The sequence below is a fragment of the Rutidosis leptorrhynchoides genome, chromosome 3 (assembly GCF_046630445.1).
Source record: "Rutidosis leptorrhynchoides isolate AG116_Rl617_1_P2 chromosome 3, CSIRO_AGI_Rlap_v1, whole genome shotgun sequence".
Taxonomy (NCBI): domain Eukaryota; kingdom Viridiplantae; phylum Streptophyta; class Magnoliopsida; order Asterales; family Asteraceae; genus Rutidosis; species Rutidosis leptorrhynchoides.
In genome coordinates this window covers 112,835,040-112,846,832 of record NC_092335.1, presented here as the reverse complement: position 1 = coordinate 112,846,832, position 11,793 = coordinate 112,835,040, and the positions used below count along the sequence as shown (strand labels likewise).

The following is an 11,793-nucleotide window of genomic DNA, read 5'->3' as shown; positions in this document are numbered from 1 at the left end:
GTAATCTTTCATGTTTGAATGAAACCCAAAAGCCCAAATTGATGACCGAGCCCAATTATGAAGAGTTGACTATAGTCACACATTCCCAAGACAATGTTGGCCTGCCGTTGGACATGGTCACACGCGCATTACTTCTGGCGTTTAATTATTTTTTTTTAATTTAATTTCTTAATTCTAAAAGTACTAAAATAAATAAATATTGTGTACTATCAACACCCTCAAACTAATCATTTTTGTTATAATAACCCCTCATGAAATTCTTTATATCCACAGTCAACTAGATTAAGTTTCGTTGTCTGTTTGCATTCTCTTTATAGTCTTTTTAGTTTGGCTCGTTATAGATTATAGGTTTGTTGTTCGGGCTTCTATTTTTCATTCGTTTGACCTTTTTTATTGTGATGAATCGGCTTGGTATATTATATTATTGTTTTTTCAAACGATAAACACTGGATGAGAACCTAACGCCACTAGAAATAAATACGAGTCTTCAAGAATTTGATTGATCAATAATTAAATACTACAGTTACCAAATTAACCAATCAGTTAATTAGACACCATATGTACTTCAAGTTTCCATTAAAACCACAAACATAAAAACAAAAGACAAAGAAGAAACCTTATATAGAAAAGTCAGAAAATAATTCAGATTTAATCAAATTTGTTTCCATACAAGTGTTTACTTCCACCTTTCTTTCTCCATTTGCTTACTTCATTACAAATCATTTGATACTCCATATGCCTCAAACTTAATTTTCAACATTTATAAAAGTTAATAATTAATTAATCTTTAATATAAATTTAATTGATAAATACCAATTTTATTCTTATATTAATGAGTAATAAAGTGGTGAGTAATTGAATGAAAATTATTTGTTTCTATGATTAATAAAAAATAAAATAAATTTTTCTAAAAGAACAAAACAGAAAGGTGAAAGTAAATGTGTAAATTATAAAAAGGTGAAAGTAAATGTGTAAATTATAAAAAGATTTGGGGTCCAAAGTGCATGTTCAGTTGTATAGGCCATACACAAGGTACCCGCCAACCTCGGACTCCTTCAAACCCCTGTAAAGTTTCAACCATTTATAACGCCATTTTTTTCCGACTTTTTCTCAATTTCCAGAAATAGTTGAATTTTCACATTTCAACATTTCACAATGTTACGTTCAAAATCCAGGTACTTATTTTTATTTTTCTCTCTCTGTTTTTTTATTTTTTTTCTTTCTTTCTTGTCTGATTTTTTTGATTATTTTGCATCTATATATCCCAATCAAATTTTATACGTTACATTTATATATAATTTTATTGTTTATAGATCTGGTTATTTTGAATTCGGACAGAAGAAAAATTCATCAAAATCGTATTTAATACGAAGTATTTCTGGATCGAAGATTTGCAGAGGGGATGGTATTACGTCACAAGTTGATAAACAAGCTGTAGTTTCTGTTGAACGCAACTCTGTTAGTTTATCCGAGGTATGAATGAATGAATACATTTTAATTTTAAATATATATGTGAATTAAATTTAATTAAATTTAATTTAGTTAGTCCTAATTTGGAATCATCTTATTGATTTGTGATTTTGTTATGTAGAATCGGATAGTTAAGGCTGCAATGATGCAAAAACAAATGAGTGAATTAGAAGAAGAGTTGAAGAACACAAAAGAGAGATTAAATGAGGTCGAAACTGAAAAAAATCGATTAGCTAATGAAATTAAGGAGGTTAAACAGTTGGCGAATGAAGGTTTATCAGCGAAAAAAGCGGAGGAAGTGTTTAATGAGCTTAAGAGTGTAAAAGAGTCGTTATTGAGCTCGAAAAAGGAGATTGAATCAAGAGATAAAGAGATTGGTTTGTTGAATAAAAGTGTCGAGTCAGCGAAAGTGTTTGAGGTTAAGTTAAAGGAACGAGATGATGAGTTAGTGAAACTGAATAACAAGATTAGGGATTTGGAAGATGAAGTTGAGAAAACGAAGCAATCGGAGTCACATATGTTGGAATCGTTGATGCTTCAAACGAGGCAAATCGAGCAAACGAAAATGGATTTAGAAGAGTCGAAACTTGAAGTGATTACGCTTAACGAGAGGCTCGAAAATTTACAAAAAGGTGGGAGAAACGTGTCTAGAGGTTCAGGGTCGAGTGTAGGTCAACGGGGTAGTTTTGATGCATCGCGTGAGACGAAAAGTTTAAGAGATGAGATTAAAATGTTGAAGAATGAAGTGAAGTTAGCGACCGAAGCAGAAGAAAAGAGTAAGAATGCGATGGATGGTTTAGCATCGGCGTTAAGGGAAGTAGCAACCGAAGCCAGTACAACTAAGGAAAAGCTTAAACAAACCGAAGAACAAGTGATGGATTTGAAAAAAGAAGTTGATCGATTAAACGAAGAATTAGAGGCACAAACTGAAACGTCCGAACGATTAAGAGTTGAAGCTGAGGAATCGGTTTTAGCATGGACTGCGAAAGAGATGGGGTTTATAGGTTGTATAAAGAAAGCGGATGAAGAAAACGCGTCGTTAAAACATGAGAATAATAAGTTAAAAGAAGCATTACTTCAAGCTGAAACGACAACAAGGATTTCAAGAGAAGAAGGGTTTAAGTTACGAGATATTTTAAAACAAGCGTTGAATGAATCGAACGTTGCTAAAGAAGCTTCTAGTTTGGCGCGAGCGGAGAATTCAGAACTTAAAGATTTACTTGCAGAAAAGGAGGAATCGTTACATTTTCTAACGAAAGAGAATGAAAGGTTAAGGATAAATGAAGTTGCGGCTCGTGAAAATGTGAAGGAGTTTAAAAGATTATTAGCTGCGCAAGCTGAAGCTAATAAGCATTGTGAAGATAATAGACATGAGGATGTGTTTAATTCGCCACTTTCGTCACTTTATGAAGATCATCTTGATGGAAGAATTACACCACAACAAGTGTTTAGTTTTGATTATGATGATATGAAGTTTAACAAAGATGAAGACGACCACTTGTATAAAGATGTTGAAAATGATGATGTTTCTGAAATTGTTGTTAATGATGATCCTGAAAAGGCGGAAGCGCTAAAAGGGTCGATATTTGATACTACAGAGTCTCCAAAATCTGAACCGCATACGCCAAAGTCGAAAGTTCAGCACCCGAGATCTGCAACTGGTTTTGGTGATTCGGGTGGGTCGGGTCAGTCCGAAGATGGGGACCACAATGCTCATAGTAGTAGTAGCCATAATGAGGATAGTGATAACAAGGGTTATATGTCTAGCATTTACAGTAAAAAGAAGTTGTTTAGGAAGATTGGGGAAATGATTGTTGGTAAATCGTATGTTAAGAAAGATGGGTCGACGGAACATGGCGAAGAACATGGTAAAGAGCAAGGTGATGAACAAAGTACAGAACAAGTTAAAGAACAGGGTAACGAGCAAGTTAAAGATCAGAGTAAAGATGAAGATAAAGATCAGGGTAAAGAGCAAGTTAAAGAAGAGGTAAATTGATTGTTTTGTAGTGAGTTTATATATTGGATATCCAGATATATGATTACAGGTTTTGGTTTAAAAATATTTATTTATTATTGATATTCGTATGTAACTATTGTTTGTTTCAAAACTTTATTATTCCCATTCCCACAAATTTATTAAAAATTAAGTTTTCTTTGAATCACTGATCTAAGTTCATTAGGAAAACACTAAATTGGTGCAAAGTCTCAATTGTCATCAGGAATGATTCATTTCATTGATTATAACTTATAAAGATACAAACAAACACTTGAGGTGCATCAATCAAGTGGTGAGTCCTGTTTCAAGGAATACAACATACAACCAAACTAATACATAAAAGCCAGCAACTATTGATTTTATTTTAAAGTTCAAACCCAGGGAACTTTGAGTTTTCTGGTTTGACCAAATCAGAACAAAGACAAGCCACTCCTGCGAGTCCTTGAAAAAGGGAAAAAGCATAGTCAAGTCCATTAGAATTGGTGTTAGTTATTAGATTTCTTGAATTTTGATATAAGAAACCACCAAATGCCTTGGCTCTGTCTTCATATATAGCGTCTCCTGTTAGACGATACAGAGAAAGGAAAACATAAGCGTTCCCAGAAGCACCATCTGCAAGCCCTGGTTTGTCTACCAACCCACTCTTCCAAACCACTTCTCCTGCTTCGATTGCGGCGTCTCGAAATTCCCGATCATGTGGGAACACCTGAAAAAAAAGATTATTTTGATTTTAGTTATGTGCGGTGGTTTCAACCCATTTTTTACTAATGGGTTGCCTTTGGGTCATGCTTGAGTTTTACATGGTGAAATCAAAACAACAACAATAACAAAATTCAATCCCATATGTGTGGGGTAGGGAAAGGGGAGATGCACAATATTTCTTCTATCCTAGAATAAATAGAAGTCATTTCTCCACCCGGAGTAAGTGTAACGCTCTGAGTGTAGAGAAAGTCCTCCCACTCTCTGTTCGACGGATAAAGAGATTGCTTTGGAGGACTTCCGGCCAATAAGTGAGAAATTTTTTTTGAAAAAATAAAAAAAATGAGACGCCATGAAAATGGTAAAATCAAATTTCCACGAATTTTAAATCCTGCTTAAAATTTAATTTAGGCTGCCCCTCAAGTTTACAATTTTTCAGGGGTAGCAAGTGTAACGCTCTGAGTGTAGAGAAAGTCCTCCCACTCTCTGTTCGACGGATAAAGAGATTGCTTTGGAGGACTTCCGGCCAATAAGTGAGAAAATTTTTTTGAAAAAATAAAAACAAATATAAAAAATAAAAAAAATGAGACGCCATGAAAATGGTAAAATCAAATTCCCACGAGTTTTAAATCCTGCTTAGAATTTAATTTAGGCTCTAAGCGGCAGTCAGGTCGCCAATAAATCGACACTTGTCGTTGACTCAAATAATAGAGCTGAAAGATGGTGAAATTTAAAGTTTTAGCTAAAAAGAAATGGGATAGTTTCTCATGTTGATCACATGCTAGTTTAAAGAAAAATCACATATTTGGACAAAAAAGACACTCTGGGTGACTGGGTCAATCTGGAAGGACCTAAAGATAAAAAGTTAAAGGTAAGTCTAAAGTCATCCAAATTATTTAATCCATAAAATCTCTTAATATATTTCAAATAGTTATATAGTAGACAATTATTATTATTATAATAATACATTTTAAATTACAAATTATCATTATAATAAATAATAATGTAATAATTTACAAAAAAACTTGTAAAATCTGGTGGAGCCTTTTGACCCAAAAACCCAATTTGATATGTTATGCATCCCACCCGAATTGCACAGTTTGTCCTGTCTCGTTTTCTTAGTCGTGTGGTAGAAACGGCTCAGCCATTTACAGTGAGACTAGTTTACTGACCTGAGACGCTTTGCATAGGGTTATAGCCATGCCACCTGCACCATGAGACCATTGCACCAAATTGTCTCTTGGATTACCTTCACTTGACGGGTAATTACCAGTATGTGGAAACCTCGTACTCATCATATACCTTAATGTCTTTTTTACGTCCTCTGCATCCTCATCAGTTAAAGGGAAATGAAGTAATACGTGTAATATACCGGCTAGCCCATGGGCTGCACCCCAGTATCTAGTCCCGTGCCATCTGTACATTAATGGGCACGTTGCATGGTCAGATGCACCTGCCCTTCCTCCGGCTAACACTGCCTTGACGATAGGGTTGAGGAGATCTGATGGGACCGTTTCTTGACCGATATGTTTGTTTATGAATAATGAGGCCCACAAGAACCCTGCACGCCCATGTAGAAGATCGTAGGACATTCCTAAACCACCTTCTTCAGGTCCCGCGGGTAGGGCTTTCTCTTGCGCCAGCTGGTGGTAATCAATTCAAACCATATAAAAGACATTAGCCTTCTCACATGGTTCCTATTATTATGTTCTCCATAACCAATTTTAATTAGCTTTACACATATAGAAATTGTTATCGCTATAAAAATTAAAATGGTTCAACGGTCTACAAAAAATTGATTCTTTTAGATGATTAGATACGAAACAACTCCCTGCTACATGTTGTTTTGGTTTATATTATTTATTTCTGTATCATGTTTATTTATCATCTGCATGACTGCATACATATATTTCATAACTGCTGAAATTAGTAAAATATGCCATGAAGTATTACTCAACACATGTTATAAAATGTCACGAGGCATATAAAATACAAGCATCACAATATTTTGCATTATATGTACCACACTTCAAGTATCTAACCAATACTAACCATGCTGGCCAAGGGTATCAAACTGGGTCGGATCTGATGTACATAGTCGAGTTATGCTGTAGTATGCTGACATGCTTATGAACTGTAAACCATATAATATGATTTAATAACTATTGCACATGACTCTATATATCAATATCAATTATCAATCATCAATAATCAATTACTAATGTTGGTCTTAATTATTTCACAGGACCCTCACCATGTTACTAATATAATTTACGATATGACCTACCAACCACCAATGTGGATAAAGATAATCTAGTGTCTGTACGAACACCTACAACTTTTAGACCAAATGTGAACCTCCAAAACTAAATATCTTCTTTACCCACTTGAATTATTGCACTATATGTCTATATGTAGTGTGTTGTCCTTATCTTCGAATCAAGGAAAATCACCAATAAGCACCACAAGATATAGGCACGTGTTTATAAAATGTAAATGCACATAAACACATACACACGATGACACTAATTATACCTTACTATGTCCGTATAAGCTTTGGATACAAGTCGTGGTAGTATAGTGATATACATTCTGTAAGCTTTAAAAAAAAGAACTGGAATGGACATTGATGTGTGTGTTCTTGGATATGTAAATTGCTCCTTGATTATATTTTATGCACATTCACATCTTCCCTAGTCCCTAGTTCTAATTATACAAAAGTGAAAATAAGTCGTTTAAGGACCATAAGTGCAAAGTTCCTTTTACTGACCAAAAATAGTAGCCAAGTTCTAAGACCATCATTGTGATCCACTAAATAAATTTGCCTAACGTACATATACACATATATAAACAAACACTCACACAAGGAACTATTGCATTCTATACCTAGTGATGTCGCAGTTATATCCCTAATATAAAGTTCCGCCAAAACTCCTAACCAAGTAGTGTCCAACATTTGACTTTTTAATTTAACATATAAAGCGTAAAGAATGAATTTTCACCACCATACATATGGGTCACAACTAAATACTACTACTACGTACGTACTTAGTATTACATTACTTATTTGTAATTTGGTAATCTACTATTGTTATTGTTAATTAAGAATTTAAGATCAATCCATAATTTTAACAAATATTTAACTCCTACCTACTAGATCTTATCCAAAAATAATTTTGTATGGTAATGGTAATGAGTTAATCTAAGATTAGCATTAACCACAAAAATAAAGTCAAACTTGACATGAACCATACATACGAGAGCCCAAAAAATCCTTCGAATGATAGAAATGAAAAATAATCTTACCTCCAAAAATTCAGTAAGGTAGAAATTTAGCTTGTGACGGTCTCCACAATGATTTGCGATCACCGCACCTAAGGCATATATGCCTCCCCTTCCACACAAAAACGTCATATACCTAATTTTACAAGGAATGAATATAAAACACTTGCATTTTTACACTAAAACTTCATAGCTGCACGTAATTTCCGTACTTCAATTAATGATGACAAGATATAGACGGCCTACCTAGTAGAAGAATAAGCAACAGCATCAGCACAAGCATGAACAATATCAGCACACAAATGCAAATCCTGTTGACTACCCGTAGCCTCATAGAACCGCAAGCAGGTGAATGCAGTCCCTAGCAGACCGGTGTAAACCGTCGAGTCCATAATCTCACCACCTCCCGCACATAATTCAGTCCACGTGGCCTCAACCACCTAACATATCATCATTTCACATAAAAAGAATCAATCTAACGCGCTCTGCCTGTTAGATGCTAATACAGATCACCACCATAACAGTATCGTACACCCTCAAATAGTTACAGATTCCCGTTCTCAAGCTAAAAACTAAATCAGTTCTTATATATATACATATATATATATATATATATATATATATATATATATATATATATATATATATATCACTTCTAATTTAGTTAGTTGCATATTTAACCTAATTTTGAGTCAAAATCGAACAAAATACCTGCTCTTTGAGAGCAATCGCAGCTTCGAGAAACGTCTCCGGTGACAGCGAAAGATTTACGGCGGAATCAACCGTCTCGGAACAGATAAATTCAATTTGTTCATGATGATGTTCGTCATGGCTACTAGTACAATTTTTATTGTTATCACTTGAAGAAGTTAAATTCACCATGGATGACGACATCTGCACTAAATATATGTTATTAATATAAATTATAACAGTGATAATTTTACAACGGTTCAAATTTCGTTATAAAAAGTGCAATAACATGTGTAGATATATATATATTTGTGTAAGTGTATATAGAGTGAAGTTGCTGAAGACGGTGGAAGAAGATGAAGATGGAAAACGATTAGGAAAGAAGCCAGAATATATACCGGTTTATCACACGTGCCACGTAGTTATAGACACGGTGTTTATTTAGGCCTACCACCTATATCACGAAAACTAGAAATTTCGATTCTATGGTATTTTTTGAGTAGTAGGTCATATTATTGAATTAACATCAAATATCCTTGATAGCGATTGAATAATATTGGTACACATTTTGCACATGTTATTTAATTAAAGAACAAAAATCTACCGAGTATTAATCATTCAATCGATGGGTTTGACTATTTGTATATGTAATTTTGTCAGGATGTAAAATCGTAGTTACTAGTGTTAGTGTTAGTAGTTAAATATTTAAATAAATTAACACTATTTAGTTGTGTCACAAAAAATATCACTATTCAATAGTATTATTAGTTAAAAATTTAAAAAAAAATTACTATACCGCATATTTCAGTAGTAGTCCGTGCTACGACTAGGTATAAAGTAGATCTGCCTTTGAATTTTGTAACCATACATATAAGACATGAATGAACTTAAATTTTTCAGTTAACTAAAAAACAAGTTAAGAGTGTATTTGGATGAAATTAGTTGGAATTTGAGCTTATGAGCTAGACTTGAAGTTTATTTTTAAAATTAGTAGTCGGAACATATTATATTTTATAAGTGTTTATTAAATTACTTAGAGATTATTTTTTTAATTCATAAGTTCTACTTTTTTCATAATCTACTATAAGTAGCTTATTTTTTAAGAGCTTATAATTTTTTAAAGTTATACTTTTTTTGTTTACCAAACAAAGCTTATAATTTGGAACTTATTAAAATCATAAGTTCAAACTCTTATAAGCTTCAATAAGCTCTCGCAAGCTAGCGCATCAAACATATCCTATATATATATATATATATATATATATATATATATATATATATATATATATATATATATATATATATATATATATATATATATAAATTATCTATATTGTGTTTTAGTTGCACTTTGTGAGTGATTAAGAAAAATATAAATTCAATAATCATTTTATTTTTAATCGTCAAACCCCCAATTTGCTCATGTGTGAATTGTAGAGTTGAACAAGTTCAGTTATTAGTGTGTGAGTTAATTATCAACATCCATCTCAAATCTTTCATGTTGTAGGAATAAATAATGAAAAATTGGCCAAAATGCCCCCATTTCTGAAACTGTTTAACAATATGTCATCAAAATTTCGTAATTACAATAACGTCCCCTGACCACGCATCATGCATGATGCGTGTAAATTGGTGTGTGATGCGTGGTTACCTAATATCGTTGCTAGTTATACTAGTATACCACCCATCACGCATCACACATTGGACACCAAGCATATTGCATGTTGGTTCGTGCGTGGTGCGTGTTGCACAGGATAAGAGCTGCAACTATTCAGGATAAGATTTCCTGACATTTCTATGATTTTTCTCGATTATAAAGATCTTTAAAGGCAACACGCAAGTTCCCGAATCTCACATCCACCAACTTATGTTTGGCAAACCTACATGATTATCACAACCACCGGCATTCTCATCACCACATCACTACCGCCACACCAATCACCACCATAGTTCATCGCCATTACCATGGTCGAAATAATAAGCACCCGATATCGAAGCTTAACGTGTTTGTGGAACTTGCGCGATTTCTATATGAAAACTTAAGTATTTTTCATCAGCAATCCAAATATGAACATAAAACAATCAGATTCCAACATGTACTTATCCAATTCAGAAAAATTAAATACGAATATTTTTCAAAAATGACTAAAGGTTAAATTAAAAGCACAAACACATGCACACAATCATAGACTCGAGCCAATGAATAATTTACACTATGATTTATAAGTAATAACAAGAAACAAAAGATTAGGGTTTCATAATCATACCCTTAAAAAGCAAAACTGGAGGTATAGACGCGTAGAGATGATCGAGGCGAGTTCAGCTCTATGTTCAATTGAACGATCAGGTAAGTAATTGAGGATGATGATGTCACAGATGATTGGTAGGAGAAGAGGGTAATGGGCACCCAATATCGAAGCTTAACGTGTTTGTGGAACGTTACCGCATACCCATGATACAAGATACTCGTAACCCAAGTGTTAGGGATCAAATGATTATACACCTGTTTATGACCAGCAGTCAAAGGTTACACTAAACTCGGGTGGAGATTCTCACTCTCAATAGATCCATTCACAACACTTTGTGCTTAGCAAACCCATTAATTAACGCTATCAATCTAGGGATTTATGGTTACAAATCATGTGTAAGAATGTAAGTAATTGTACTTGTGTCTAGGTGTAATACAGTAAAAGCATGCATGATTTCTCACTCATAAATAAAACAGTAAAATGGGGTTATGAACTCACCTTAGGGTGCAAGCGTATCAAGTTCGTGAACTCGAAATGAATGTGATGACCGAGTACTCAAACTAGAGTAATAAGTTGGTCAAATTTTGTCTAATGAATTAGGTCGGGTCATAGTGTAAACATAATTCTATTGCTCGAGTTCGACACACAAAGTCAACAAAAGTCAACTAAAGTCAACATAAGTCAAAAAGGGTCAATCAATCCATGCATTAAATTCAAAATAATAGTCAAAATTCCTATTCGTAATCAAGTAAAAAGGTTTTGACCTTAAAGATACACGTTATTAATGTTTATAGATTTTTCGGAAAGATACGAGATGGCCGTCCTTAGGCAATAAGCCAAATCTCACAAAACAAAAATATATAAATTCTATAACTTTTCTGATCAATAGATTAAGTTAGCTTTTCAAAAAGTCTAATCACACTATCTAATTACCTTTTATATACTAACACCCACCAAATTTTTGGTCTTTTTATTCTAAAAGCCTACAGAAACGACATTCTTACTCCCCTAAAAGCCTCTCCTCGCAGATAAAAAAAAAAGAATAATAAGGATTCGCCTCTTCTGCTTTTTTTGGCGATTCCTAATCGCCTCCCACCTTCTCCTACTCCATTCCTCCTCCTAAATCTGGGGTTTCGTGGTTGTATTGACTGTTGTAAGGTTCGATTACGTGTCTCTTACCGATTTTGAAACCCTAATTTCATGGTTCATTAGGTGCGATTCACAGCTACTACTTCGTGCTCTTCCTTACTTTCATCTACATGTCGCTTTATTTGCTGGAAATCTCATGTGGTATGTTCTTTATATAACATTTCGGTTTATATTTTCATTATCGTTGTTGTCTGATTGTATGGTCATGATGGTGTTGGCGATGGTTGTGGTTCACTTTCATCTTCTCCGATTTATCTG

The 11,793-nt window shown here is 33.8% G+C and overlaps 2 protein-coding genes across 2 annotated transcripts; one reads left to right on the top strand and one right to left on the bottom strand.

Annotated features, from left to right (window-relative positions):
- The first annotated feature begins 1,121 nt into the window (after window positions 1–1,121).
- LOC139896670 (uncharacterized) lies at window positions 1,122–3,593 on the top strand. The gene is made up of 3 exons (XM_071879313.1): window positions 1,122–1,175; window positions 1,314–1,473; window positions 1,592–3,593. Exons 1-3 carry the CDS (start codon window positions 1,156–1,158, stop codon window positions 3,464–3,466), a joined length of 2,055 nt encoding a protein of 684 aa, XP_071735414.1. The 5' UTR covers window positions 1,122–1,155; the 3' UTR covers window positions 3,467–3,593.
- A 97-nt stretch (window positions 3,594–3,690) lies between these two features.
- Window positions 3,691–8,615, bottom strand: LOC139896669 (lanC-like protein GCL1). Its single transcript, XM_071879312.1, has 6 exons — window positions 8,536–8,615; window positions 8,159–8,341; window positions 7,694–7,887; window positions 7,472–7,583; window positions 5,338–5,808; window positions 3,691–4,172 (listed from the first exon to the last, which is right to left on the bottom strand). Exons 2-6 carry the CDS (start codon window positions 8,339–8,341, stop codon window positions 3,831–3,833), a joined length of 1,302 nt encoding a protein of 433 aa, XP_071735413.1. The 5' UTR covers window positions 8,536–8,615; the 3' UTR covers window positions 3,691–3,830.
- Window positions 8,616–11,793: the final 3,178 nt, after the last annotated feature.

Bases quoted from the DNA above. Each gene is read 5' to 3' on its own strand.
- LOC139896670 (XM_071879313.1), top strand. From the start codon at position 1,156: ATGTTACGTTCAAAATCCAG. The intron at 1,176-1,313 runs GTACTTATTTTT...TATTGTTTATAG, and splicing joins ATGTTACGTTCAAAATCCAG to ATCTGGTTATTTTGAATTCG. The intron at 1,474-1,591 runs GTATGAATGAAT...TTTGTTATGTAG, and splicing joins ACTCTGTTAGTTTATCCGAG to AATCGGATAGTTAAGGCTGC.
- LOC139896669 (XM_071879312.1), bottom strand. From the start codon at position 8,341: ATGTCGTCATCCATGGTGAATTTAACTTCTTCAAGTGATAACAATAAA. The intron at 7,584-7,693 runs GTAGGCCGTCTA...TTGTAAAATTAG, and splicing joins GTTGCTTATTCTTCTACTAG to GTATATGACGTTTTTGTGTG. The intron at 5,809-7,471 runs GTAAGATTATTT...GATTACCACCAG, and splicing joins ACCTTACTGAATTTTTGGAG to CTGGCGCAAGAGAAAGCCCT.